General features: G+C 41.4%; 3 protein-coding genes across 7 annotated transcripts in view; 2 read left to right on the top strand and 1 right to left on the bottom strand.

Moving 5' to 3' along the window:
• Positions 1–12,776, bottom strand: part of LOC129842851 (zinc finger protein 664-like) — a 295,528-nt gene that overhangs the window by 182,292 nt on the left and 100,460 nt on the right. The gene's annotated exons all lie outside the window — the stretch shown is intronic.
• LOC129842855 (gastrula zinc finger protein XlCGF17.1-like) overlaps positions 1–12,776 on the top strand; it is a 47,619-nt gene that overhangs the window by 4,437 nt on the left and 30,406 nt on the right. The window contains exons 2-3 of one of the 3 annotated variants that reach the window (XR_008757697.1): positions 1,078–1,339; positions 1,999–3,518. Coding sequence is in view for 2 of the 3 variants with exons in the window: in XM_055911546.1 (XP_055767521.1) it covers positions 1,237–1,339; positions 1,999–2,894 (999 nt within the window). In the remaining variant the exon portion in view is untranslated. Of the gene's footprint in view, positions 1–1,077; positions 1,340–1,365; positions 1,793–1,998; positions 4,439–12,776 lie in introns of those variants that run through there. The other 2 variants (XM_055911546.1, XM_055911547.1) reach the window with 2 other exon arrangements.
• LOC129842845 (zinc finger protein OZF-like) overlaps positions 10,290–12,776 on the top strand; it is a 32,893-nt gene continuing 30,406 nt past the window's right edge. The window contains exon 1 of one of the 2 annotated variants that reach the window (XM_055911522.1): positions 10,290–10,543. The gene's annotated coding sequence lies outside the window, so the exon portion shown is untranslated. The remainder of the gene's footprint in view (positions 10,544–12,776) is intronic. The other variant, XM_055911520.1, reaches the window with a different exon arrangement.

Genomic DNA, 12,776 nt, shown 5'->3' with positions numbered 1-12,776 from the left:
TGTCCTCCATCTCTCTCTTTGACCTCCATCTCTCTCTCTGTCCTCCATCTCTCTCTTTGTTCTCCATCTCGCTCTCTGTCCTCTGTCTCTCTCTCTGTCCTCCATCTTTCTCTCTGTCCTTCATCCCTCTCTCTGTCCTCCATCTCTCTCTTTCTCCTCCATCTCTCTCTTTGTCCTCCATCTCTCTCTTTGTCCTCCATCTCTCTCTTTGTCCTCCATCTCTCTCTTTGTCCTCCATCTCGCTCTCTGTCCTCCGTCTCTCTCTCTGTCCTCCATCTCGCTCTCTGTCCTCCATCTCTCTCTCTGTCCTCCATCTCTCTCTTTGTCCTCAATCTCTCTCTTTGTCCTCCATCTCTCTCTTTGTCCTCCATCTCTCTCTTTGTCCTCCATCTCTCTCTCTGTCCTCCATCCCTCTCTCTGTCCTCCATCCCTCGCTCGCTCTCGTTCTCCCACTCTCTCTTTCTCTGTGTGTGTGTCCTCCATCCCTCTCTCTGTCCTCCATCCCTCGCTCGCTCTCGTTCTCCCACTCTCTCTTTCTCTCTGTGTGTGTCCTGTCTCCCTATCTCTGTCCTGTCTCCCTATCTCTATCCTGTCTCCCTATCTCTGTCCTGTCTCCCTATCTCTGTCCTGTCTCCCTATCTCTGTCCTGTCTCCCTGTCTCCCTATCTCTGTCCTGTCTCCCTATCTCTGTCCTCCATCCCTCTCCGTTGGACGGTAGATAGGGATGGCCAAAGGCCAACATAACGCTAAATAATACAGTGAATATTATTCAGGAAAATAGTACATAGTACTGCCTAAAACATTCTGCAATCTTGTACTAAATGGTTTTTGAGTAATTTATGCATTTATGTGAATTTAGGAGATCTACTATAGATTAAGTGCGCTTATGTTGTGTAATTTAAAGTGTGTACTTTGTCTAATGTGAATTAATGTTTTGTTGTCAATGATTAATTACCTGATATATGGAAATGAGAGAAATTAACAAAATCATTTTTTAATATATTTTGTTATAATAAAGAAAGTGGCAGAACTGTCAAGACAATGACTTTTTGTGTCCGTTTCTCATTATATCTACAGGACGACTTGAATTAAGTCTGAAGCCGGTAACATCAACAGTGAGGACAAACCCGGCCTACCTCTCACCTTCCACACTGAGTCCAAACCTACAGTCACTGGGTCCTGATTGTGACAGTGTTTGGGTCCTGATTGGACCAGTTTGCACGGCAGGATCCAGAGATGGCATCAGTGAAGCTGGAGGATTGCAGTCAAACACTGGAGCTGAATGTCAACATTAAAGATGAAGAAGAGGAGGAGAATATTGGGAAATCTGTTTCTCATGGTAAGCACAGGTTCTGTCTAACTAAGTTTGTTGTTCGTTCCAACTTCCCACTGTGTATGAAAAGTTACAGTAGAACTGTTTCATGATGAACTGTTTCAATGAGAAGGTAGATGTTATTTCATGCTACTGAGACTTGCATGTTTTGACACCAGTATTGTCAGCATGTGTTTTATTCACTGGGCTGTCTGGAGTGATCAGAGAGGAGACTAAAGATGTGAAGTAGTTAAGTTCTGTGATACGGCTGTGTAGTTTCTAACTCTTGTGATAGTGAATGGAGGATGATATGGCTCATAGTGTTTGACTTTCGCCCCTTTTTAGTTTTTGACTCCTACCCAGTTTTAAAATAGTTTTATTCCCGTTTTGTAATTGTACAGCCGACCTACATGAATTTATATGTCACCCGGAACAGCCAGAAGAGGACTGGCCACCCCTCAGAGTCTGGTTCCTCTTTAGGTTTGTTCCGAGGTTCCTGCTTTCTAGCGAGTTTTTCGTGGCCACTGTGCTTCTACAACTGCATTGCTTGCTCTTTGGGGATTTTAGGCTGGGTTTTTGTAAAGCACTTTGTGACAACTACTGATGTGAAAAGGGCTTCATAAAATACATTTGGTTGACATGTATATCACACCAACTGACTGGTTCTTCTGATGTTGTTCACACAGGAGACCATGTTGAGACATTCTCTACATCCAGAGAGCAACAGCAGGAAGATCACAGAGCTAAGAGGTCTCACCACTGCCCACATTGTGTGGAGATTTTCCCATTTCTATCAAAGCTAAAAATACATCTACAAATACACACAGGAGAGAAGCCTTACTCCTGCTCTGACTGTGGGGTGAGTTTCGCTCGACTGGATACCTTAAAAACACACCAACGTATACATACGGGAGAGAAGCCTTACTACTGCCCTGACTGTGGGGATAGTTTCTCTCAAATGAGCAGCTTAAAAGCACACCAACAAATACATACAGGAGAGAAGCCTTACTCCTGCTCTGATTGTGGGAAGAGTTTCTCCCGATCGGATACCTTGAAATCACATGAACGTATACATACAGGAGAGAAGCCATACTCCTGTTCTGACTGTGGAAAATGCTTCAAAACATTAACTGAGCTAAAAGTACATCAGAGAACACATACAGGAGAGAGGCGTTACTTCTGCTCTGACTGTGGAAAATGTTTTAAAACATCAACTGAGCTAAACCTTCATCAGAGAACACATACAGGAGAGAAGCCTTACTTCTGCTCTGACTGTGGGAAGAGTTTCTCCCGATTGGATTCCTTAAAAACACATGAACGTATACATACAGGAGAAAACCCTTACTCCTGCTCTGACTGTGTAAAATGCTTCAAAACATCAACTGAGCTAAAAGTTCATCAGAGAACACACACAGGAGAGAAGCCTTATTACTGCTCTGTCTGTGGAAAATGTTTTAAAACCTCAAATGAGCTAAAAGTTCACCAGAGAACACACACAAGAGAGAAGCCTTACGTCTGCTCTGGCTGTGGCAAGAGTTTCTCTCACCAGAGCAACTTAAAAACACACCAACGTGTACATTAAGGAGAAAAGCCTCATCAGTTCTCTGACCAGCTAAGAATAAAGTCACTCCATCACTTAATTCATCTCATAAAAGAAGTTGTAACGTTGAATTGGATCAAATGAAGAAAGTATAGAACACTATTGTAATCCTATTGTTTCTCACTGTGAGAGAACTGTCCAGAGGAAAGGGAGCATTACATAATGTTAGCCTCTCTTTACTTTACTGATCAGTGTGCACCTTGTCAGTTTTAGTGTGCTTTGTTTTGTTAGCTTCTACTGTAAAGATGTGCACTTAGTGTTGACCCTCTGTGAGGCTTCTCATTTTGATTTGAGATTTGTCAGACACTAGTCTGACAATTGACTAGGTGGTACTGCTTCCCTCTCAGCCTGGTCTGACTCTGTCTGTGCGGAGAGTTTCAACTGGGCAGCTTAAAAACACACCAACATTTACACGTAGGAGAGAAGCCTTACTCCTGCTCTGTGGTAGGATGGGCGTGTAACTCAAACGTCTAGCCAAAGGTTGCGTTTTTGAATCTCATCACAGAGGACTTTAGCATTTTAGCTAATTAGCAACGTGGTTACATGTGATCTGCAGTTGTGAGGCCGGTTGGATGTACTGCAAAATTCTCTAAAAGGACGTTAGAGGTGTCTTATGGTAGAGATATAAATATTGAGTTCTCTGGCAACAGCTCTGGTGGACATTCCTGCAGTCATCATGAGAATTGCACATTCCCTAAACTTGAGACATCTGTGACATTGTGTGGCCTTTTATTGTCCCCCAGCACAAGGTGAACCTGTGTAATGATCATGCTGTTTTATCAGCATCTTGATATGGATGGATGTTAATATGGAATATCTTGGCAAAGGCTGAAATGCTCACTAACAGGGATATAAACAAAGTTGTGCACAACATTTGAGAGACATTAGCTTTTTGTGCATATGGAACATTGCTGTTTTTTTTATTTCAGCTCATGAAACCAACACTTTACATGTTTAGTTTATATTGGTAGTCCAATGTAATGTAACCAAACATATTAAATGGAGTGGCATGGATAATATAATACGTTTTGCTCTGAGACCAGGTTGTCCCTCTGCAGTATTCTGTGGGAAGGAGCTAGTATACACTTTTTTTTATTTATTGAACCTTTATTTAACTAGGCAAGTCAGTTAAGAACAAATTCTCATTTACAATGATGGCTTAGATACAGTGGGATAACTGCCTTGTTCAGAAGCAGAACAACACATTTTTACATTGTCACCTCGGGGATTTGATCTAGCAACCTTTTGGTTACTGGCCTAATGCTCTAACCACTAGGCTACCTTCCGCCCCTAACATGTATCAGATAGAGATGGTGTGATGATCACTTTTCACCATTAGTTTGGGGGGGATTATTTTACAACTTTATTTAATGATACACAGTTTATGAAATGAATACATGTGTTTATTAATTGTCTTTAAAACTAGATGAGTTATTTTAGTTACTGATCATGAATGTGTTTGGATAACTGCATTGAAGCAAATTTTATTGATCTGCCAATGAAAAATAAAGTTACATGAATATGTACTGGTCAACCTCTTCTTCTCTTTAGTATTCAGTTCTTCATTTTAGATCTGACAGTATGAATGGTTCTTATGGTTGTATTCAGTTCTTCATATTAGATCCGACAGTATGAATGGTTCTTATTGGCTGAGTGCCTGGAGTGTTTTTGTATGACTACAGTCAGGATTTCTCTCTGACCCTGTAATTGAGTTGTTATTAAAGCCGCACACAGACATGGTCTCTTTTTTTGTTTTCTTGAGTAAGGCAGCTCCAAAATGCAGGTCTTTCAGCCTCGCTCAGTGCTTTCTGTGGAGGTGGGGCAAGCCCACAGAAAATACGAAACTTTGTGCCGTGATTGGCTAAGTGTTCTGTCATTCATGGGGACAATACATCACTGCCAAGTCTAAGGGTAGAACTTGAAAATTCAAGCCCCTTGGGTGCTGCCATAGAGTTACATTAGAAGTGCCCATCCAAGAAGGCTCAAGGTCATTGTCCACAGAGAAAATAACGTCAAATCATGTGATATCTACAGTCGCTTTGATTGGACTGATCATGTCAACATCATACTTTCAAAATCTGAGCTAGCAGTCATCATCATGAATTAAGTCGACAATCTACTGGCAAATCCTTTTTAATCTTTGTCATATGAAGAGAAATAATGATAAATTATAGATAAAGTATCAGTGCTCATCGGCCGTTGGACAAACATTACACAACAAGTTGGAAATTGCAAATTCAACAATGAGTGGTTTGTCAGGGAATCAGTGGCTAACTGCAAGCATTGCAAAGCAATCATTAGCCTGCTATTCAGTGGAGTGGCTCTGTGTGGTCCCAAGTCTAAGATTAAGGGGCTCTTTTCCTAGTTTATAATTGTAAACATTCAACATTGGCCATTCTGTCAATGAAGCTTGATTTGTGCCGCGCTCAAAACAACTTAACTCGGTACTGCAACATCTGACTTGAGTGAGTTATAGACAACTGGGAACTCAGGGAAAAGCAAGCTACGACTGGGAAAATAAGTTTTAAACTTTCATCCAACTCGGAATTGTAAATTGGGAACTCGGGCCTCTTTCTACAGCTACTACCTGAAGATCACTGACGTCATCATGATTCCATTTTTTCCCCTTCGAGTTCCCAGTTGTCTTGAAAGCACCATAAATCCAGAGAAAGCCAGACTTTGATGACAAAGTTTGATGACAGAATATGCCCACGATGGACTGCCGTGCCACCTTCCTGTTCAAGTGAGCACAGCACAACAAGGTGAGTCAAAACATGTCTTGTCTGCTGCTGCATAAATGATGTAATATTCCAGGGAGATGTGTATACTGTAGCTAAGAAAGTAATACTAAGTGTATGTTGTGTAGTAAGATGTTAGTAGCCCATGTGCCTCACCCTAATAATTTGGTCTATTTTCACCTCTTAATTTTGCCTACTGTTCTGACTTGGTGGTTCACATGTAGCCTATAACCTGTTTTTGAGAAATGTAATCATTGAATATTGCAAGAATTTTCATTGTCTGCGTGTATGCCTTTTATTTATCCTACGGTTCTGACTTGGCGTACAGGGAGAACACTGTAAGAACGGCCCATGTTCTGAATTTTGTCGCTGTGCATTTCAAAAGTGCTGAGCAAATAGTTCAACAGTGCTGAGCAAATAGTTATATTGACTACGTCCGTCCTATTTCGCTCATGAATGTCTTAATCGAAATTAGGTTTTGCCTCTTATCCGCTTGTCCCCTTATGCCATAGTTTGTACATCTCAATTGTCAGTAGAAACCACATTTGTTTAATCAAGTCAGCCATGTTTTTTTAGAAGACAGTAAATGAGGCTGAATGAACTGTTTCGTTTCCAGACAAGGCTCCGCTGATAGCCAGGTGTAGCAGTGGTAAGTTGTTTGGACTATGCTTTTCGGTCAGCTTTATGTAACAGTTTGTGGGCACCCTTTCTCACCGTTATAGTGCAATTAATGTATTGTTTAGGAATGTGTTGTGTAGTGGCTTTGCTGGCATGCATCCCACTTTTTAATTTTATCATTTAATTAGGCAAGTCAGTTAAAAAAACAATTATTATTTACAATGACTGCCAAACCCAGACGATGCTGGGCCAATTGTGCGCTTCCCTATGGCACTCCCAATCACGGTCGGATGTGATTTAGCCTGGATTCGTACCAGGGACTGTAGTGATGCCTCTTGCACTGAGATGCAGTGCCTTAGACCCCTGCGCCACTCGGGAGCCCTTAAAAGGTTTGCGCCCAACGTGGGGTAGGAGTTTGACGACACAAGCGGGGAGCCCAGCCAACAGAGATTTGAGAAATGTTTTGGTACCCTTCTCCAGATCTGTGCCTCGCCACAAACCTGTCTCGAAGCTCAAAGGACAATTTCTTCGACCTCATTGCTTGGATTTTGCTCTGACATGCACTGTCAACTGTGGGACCTTATATAGACAGGTGCGTTCCTTTTCCAAACATGTCCAATCATTTGAATTTACCACATGTGGACTCCAGTCAAGTAGAAACATCTCAAGGATGATCAATGGAAACAGGATGCACTTGAGCTCAATTTGGAGTCTCAGAGCAAAGGGTCTGAATACTTACCAAATAAGGTATAGATTTGCTAAAATTTCTAAAAACCTGTTTTCGGTTTATCATTATGGGCTATTGTGTTTATATTGACGAGGGAAAAAATGCATTTAATCAATTTTCGAATAAGGCTGTAACGTAACAAAATGTGGAAAAAGTCAAGGGCTCTTATATAATGCCCTGTATATTTACATTTACATTACATTTAAGTCATTTAGCAGACGCTCTTATCCAGAGCGACTTACAAGTACATACATCCATACTTTTTTTTTTTTTTTTGTACTGGCCCCCCGTGGGAATCGAACCCACAACCCTGGCGTTGCAAGCGCCATGCTCTACCAACTGAGCCACACGGGGTATATGCTTCAAACAGATGTAAGGTTCTGAAGTGGTAAACACAATGACATAATGGAAAATGCATGTCCAATGGTTATCTCTGTATTAGTATTACCAATAAAACACCTACAGTGGGGAGAACAAATATTTGTAACACCGACGATTTTGCAGGTTTTCCTACTGTAACGGCAGTCTGTCTCTTCCTCTTCAGACGAGGAGAGGCGAGAAGGATCGGAGGACCAAAATGCAGAGTGGTAAGTTTCCATGATTTTAATATCCACGAAAACAAGATACAATACAAAATAACAAAAGAACTAACCGTAACAGTCCCGTGTGGCACAAACACTGACACAGGAAACAAACACCCACAAACCAAACGTGAAACCCAGGCTGCCTAAGTATGATTCTCAATCAGGGACAACGATTGACAGCTGCCTCTGATTGAGAATCATACCAGGCCGAACACAAAACCCCAACATAGAAAAACACACATAGACAGCCCACCCCAACTCACGCCCTGACCATACTAAATAAATACAAAAAAAGGGATATAAGGTCAAGAACGTGACACCAACTTACAAAGCATGTAGAGGTCTGTCATTTTTATCATAGGTACACTTCAACTGTGAGAGACGGAATCTAAAACAAAAATCCAGAAAATCACATTGTATGTTTTTTAAGTAATTAATTTGCATTTCCACCTCCATGCTTAAGAAAATTCAATTTCTTAAGTAAACATCTGTCTTAGGTAAGTTTTTCTGGTTACATATCACACTATTTTGAGAGTCCCAGATTTATATTTACTATGTTACATCTAGTCTATGAGACGAGGCTGCACCTTAACCTACATTATAAACACGCAGATCAAGAGGTGTGTTTTCCCTTCAGCATCTGCATGTGGCATAAGCTCACCCACCTCACAGCATGAATCTAAAATAGTTAACTTTGGCTGTGAGTGATGGGAAAAAATCAGACTTTAAGGCAATTACTTGAATAATTAAAAGTATGTTTTATTTACAAACTTGATAACTAAATTGTCTTTTTTATTTTTTATTGACTTCGCTATGGGGCCATCAATGGGAATTGGGCCGTGCTTCAGCTGAACTGCAGTACCGAAAATGCCCTCTGAGCACAGTGGAAAGCATGCTTATAGACTGGAAGCCTGGCCCCTTGATCCGAGAAGGGTGTAATTGCAGACCGCAATTAGGGGCGTTCTCTGATATCGGGTGTTTCATGATATCAAGTTTACACCAATTGATGCTCCCCATTGGTCCGTGGCCGTTTCGTTTGCGTTGGAACAACACTTGTTGACAGATGTAACATTGTAGCTAAGCCTAACCCTTTTCCTAACCTTAATCTCAGTCTCCTAACCGCCATGTTAGTTATCCAAACCTGCATGGTAAACAAACACCTAACCCTCACCCTTTTCCTAAGCTTAACCTCAGACTCCTAACCTGCCAAGCTAATTCACCTAACTGCCACTTTAATTATCCTAACCTGTTATGTATGCTATGTGCCTACTTCAATACAAAATAAACTCCATCAGTTTCATAACACCGGATCTGACCAATGGCATTTATCAATTTTTCTTATATCAGGGAACATCCACATCAAGAAACTGTACAGTAGTTCTCCTACTTGGAGGCCCGGGAAATAGTTGAAAGAGCGATTGGTGCTGAGGAAGCTATGGCAGTGGATGCCCCGCAGCCTGTTGAGATTCATAACGTCGTTCACCAGTTGAAGGATACCGATTGTAGGTGAATTGTCCGTGCGGCTGAAAGGTTTCTGGGAGTTCAGGAATTAACATTGGAAGCATTGCAGGCAGTGGTGGAAAAAATACCCAATTGTATTATTTGAGTAAAAGTAAAGGTACTTGAGTCCTTTCCTATCAAGGTAAAAGTAAAAGCCACCCAGTAAAATACTACTTGAGTAAAAGTAAAAAAATATTTAGTTAAACATATACATAATTATCAAAAGTAAATGTAATTGCTTAAATATACTTAAGTATCAAAAGTAAAAGTACATATCATTTCAAATTCATTATATTAAGCAAACCAGACAGCACGATTTTATTGTAGTTTAAATGTAAGGGGCACACTCCAACACTCAGGGTGCGTTTCTAAATTCGCTCTTGCTATATACTCCGATTTCAGAGCACTGGTCTGAGGCTGCCAGAGGGAAGAATAATTGATGACAAACGAACGCTCAACACCCCTTGAAAACGGCCGGTGTCAGTAAACTTCGGCAAAAAAAGCGTAATGAAATTGTTGCCTGTAGCACAGTTAAAGTCACCAATGCTTTGGATAACATGAACACAGCCTAACCAGCTCTGCTAAGGCAAGTAAAATGGTCAGAGTTCTCTCATTTGTAGTGGAAGTAGCTAGCAAGCTAGCCAATGTTAACCAGTTATCGTGGATGCTTGACTGCTGTTGTGAGGTCAGAACGCTTGAATCAACCCTACTCCTCCGCCAGAGCGTCCAGTGTGGCTCTGAACGCTCCGAGAGCGATACGAACTGACAATCTGACAACGCTCTGAATTTACGAACGCCCAAGCGCACTCTGGCACTCCAGATGAAATTTAAGATCACACCCATCATTTACAAACAAAGCATTTGTGTTTAGTGAGTCCGCCAGATCAGATGCAGTAGGGATGCGCGAATTGAACAATTTTCCTGTCCTGCTAATCATTCAAAATCTAACGAGTGCTTTTGGGTGTCAGGGAAAATGTATGGAGTAGAAAGTACATTATTTTCTTTAGGAATGTAGTGGAGTAGAAGTTGTCAAAAATATCAAAAGGAAAGTACAGATACCCCCAAAAACTACTTACGTAGTACTTAAAATATTTGTACTTAAGTACTTTACATCACTGATTGCAGGGAATACTGACCGAAGATGTTCCTCCCTACGAGGCCCATGAGACTGTGTAGGGATGTGATTTGAAGAGAACTGTAACTGAAGGAGTGGGATGTTTTTATTTTTGTATTTTGTTTTGATGTCGTTGCTTCCGCAATGGACATGTATTTCTTTCTACAGTTTACTAACCGTACAGTAGGTGGCGGTAGACACGTTATATTTGTGTAAATGTCAGTATACCAGAGAAGAAGATGACGCTGTTGAACTGTCGTAGTGGGGAACAGGAAGTTCCAGGTGGAAAACGACAGAACTGTGTTGTTATGTTGATAGTGGTTGTGTCCGTTTCAACTGTATTATTGTAGGTATGTAATAGCACGTTTAAAGTTTCTAATGTCAAAAGAATATATGATATGTAACATTCGTCAAGGTATTATCACGTTTGGTAAAGGTTTTAATTGTGTGTGTTATTTTGGGGTCAAGTGTGAGTGAAGAACGTGATTAAAAACGATTTTACAAGTCACTTAGGTAGACTGGGTTCGCCTGAGTGTATGTACATAATTTCGTCAACGTAATTTCATAAAGATTCCACTTATTTGAGTTCGTTTTAACACGTTCTTGGTTTTGTGTAACATGTTGTTTATGAGCTGGTAAATATCCTCGTCCGAACCATCCTGATCTCGCGAGTTTACATACACTGTTTCGTTAGTGTAAGCTCGCGAAAACAGGATGGTTCGGAAGTCAAATGGCGGCTTTAACGGTTTCGGTCGTCTCTCTAGGAGTTTGCTCGTGGTGAAATGGCGACACGAGGATATGTAGTAGTGAAAAAACATAGGAAGAACAGAGATAATGATACTGGAAGCAGTGGTGCATGTAGTATAGAAACTCTAAAGAGGCCCAAGGTAGGGAGCTAGAGTAATAATGTGTCACAGTGGAAAGTTGGGATGGTGTTTGAGGAGACCACAGGGCCTCATTTACACCCTATCTGATGAACCAAGGCCATAAAAAGAGAGATGAAGTTAAACTGGGCTCTATCTGTGTAAATGAGAACTTGTTCTGAACTAGCCTACCTGATTAAATAAAGGTGAAATAAAACATTTAAAATGGCAGATTGTTAATATCATGTGCTAGTCAGGTTCAGCAAGGGAAGATTATTCAATTGGAAAATCATAATGGGACGAAGCTGAGAAGCCATGACCCTGGAGCTTATGCTAAATTGAAGGGAGTAATCTGAGGTCCCAATATCTATGTCCATGGATGATATTGTTAAAGAACATGTGAAGGAGACAGAGTGGTTGAAGCCTAATGGTTGATCAGTAGGAAAGAGGGTTAAAGAAGTGAAAGCTTATCAGTGCTGTTGAGGTTTGTGAAGGTTTTGTCTGGAAAAGTACAGAAAAGGATTCCTTAGCTTCCATGTCAGAGAATTTGACCCAGCCTCATCAATCAACCAATCAAATGTATTTATAAAGCCCTTCTTACATCAGCTGATGTCACAAAGTGCTTTACAGAAACCCAGCCTAAAACCCCAAACAGCAAGGTGTAGAAGCACAGTGGCTAGGGAAACCTCCCTAAAAAGGCCAGAACCTAGGAAGAAACCTTGAGAGGAACCAGGCTATGAGGGGTGGCCAGACCTCTTCTGGCTGGAAATTATAACAGAAAATGGCCAAGATGTTCAAATGTTCATAGATGACCAGCAGGGTCAAATAATAATCACAGTGGTTGTCGAGGGTGCAACAGGTCAGCACCTCAGGAGTAAATGTCAGTTGGCTTTTCATAGCCGATCATTCAGAGTATCTCTACCGCTCCTGCTGTCTCTAGAGAGTTGAAAACAGCACGTCTGGTGAACAGGTCAGGCTTCCATAGCCGCAGGCAGAACAGTTGAAACTGGAGCAGCAACGGAGAATCATCACCGTGTTTTTAAATGCCAAAGAATGGAACATGTAGCTGTTGAGTGAAAAGATGTGCCAAGTGGCTGGTCCTGTAGTAAGAGGACCTACTGTCAGACTGATGGAGCTTCCATGGCTGGTCCCGTAGTAAGAGGACCTACTGTCAGACTGATGGAGCTTCCATGGCTGGTCCCGAAGTAAGAGGACCTACTGTCAGACTGATGGAGCTTCCATGTCTGGTCCTGTAGTAAGAGGACCTACTGTCAGACTGATGGAGCTTCCATAGCTGGTCTTGTAGTAAGAGGACCTACTGTCAGACTGATGGAGCTTCCATGGCTGGTCCTGTAGTAAGAGGACCTACTGTCAGAACTGGTCTTTCTACTAGTCCTGACATGGTTTTGAGGGCTGTTCAGAAATCTTGCTCCCATAAATGCGCTGTGACAAAGGATACTTTAATATTGAATAAAATATACTTCATAGCTTTCATTTGTAAGGTCATCAACACTTGGATTGTGTAAAGCAGAAATACCAGTTTGAAAGTTATCTTGTAAACTGCAGCATAGTTTTTGGGGGTAACAGATGTTACTGTCGGTATGGTTTTTGATAAGCTGGATAACCTGGGGGTGGATGGTCTCAGCATGATATAGACCCCAATGTTTGCAAACACATAAAGGGATCTACTGATCAAGTTTATTGGGGGTGTGGGAGGGTT

Source organism: Salvelinus fontinalis, unplaced genomic scaffold (assembly GCF_029448725.1).
Source record: "Salvelinus fontinalis isolate EN_2023a unplaced genomic scaffold, ASM2944872v1 scaffold_0071, whole genome shotgun sequence".
Classification (NCBI taxonomy): Eukaryota; Metazoa; Chordata; class Actinopteri; order Salmoniformes; family Salmonidae; genus Salvelinus; species Salvelinus fontinalis.
This window is presented reverse-complemented; position numbering and strand designations above follow the sequence as displayed.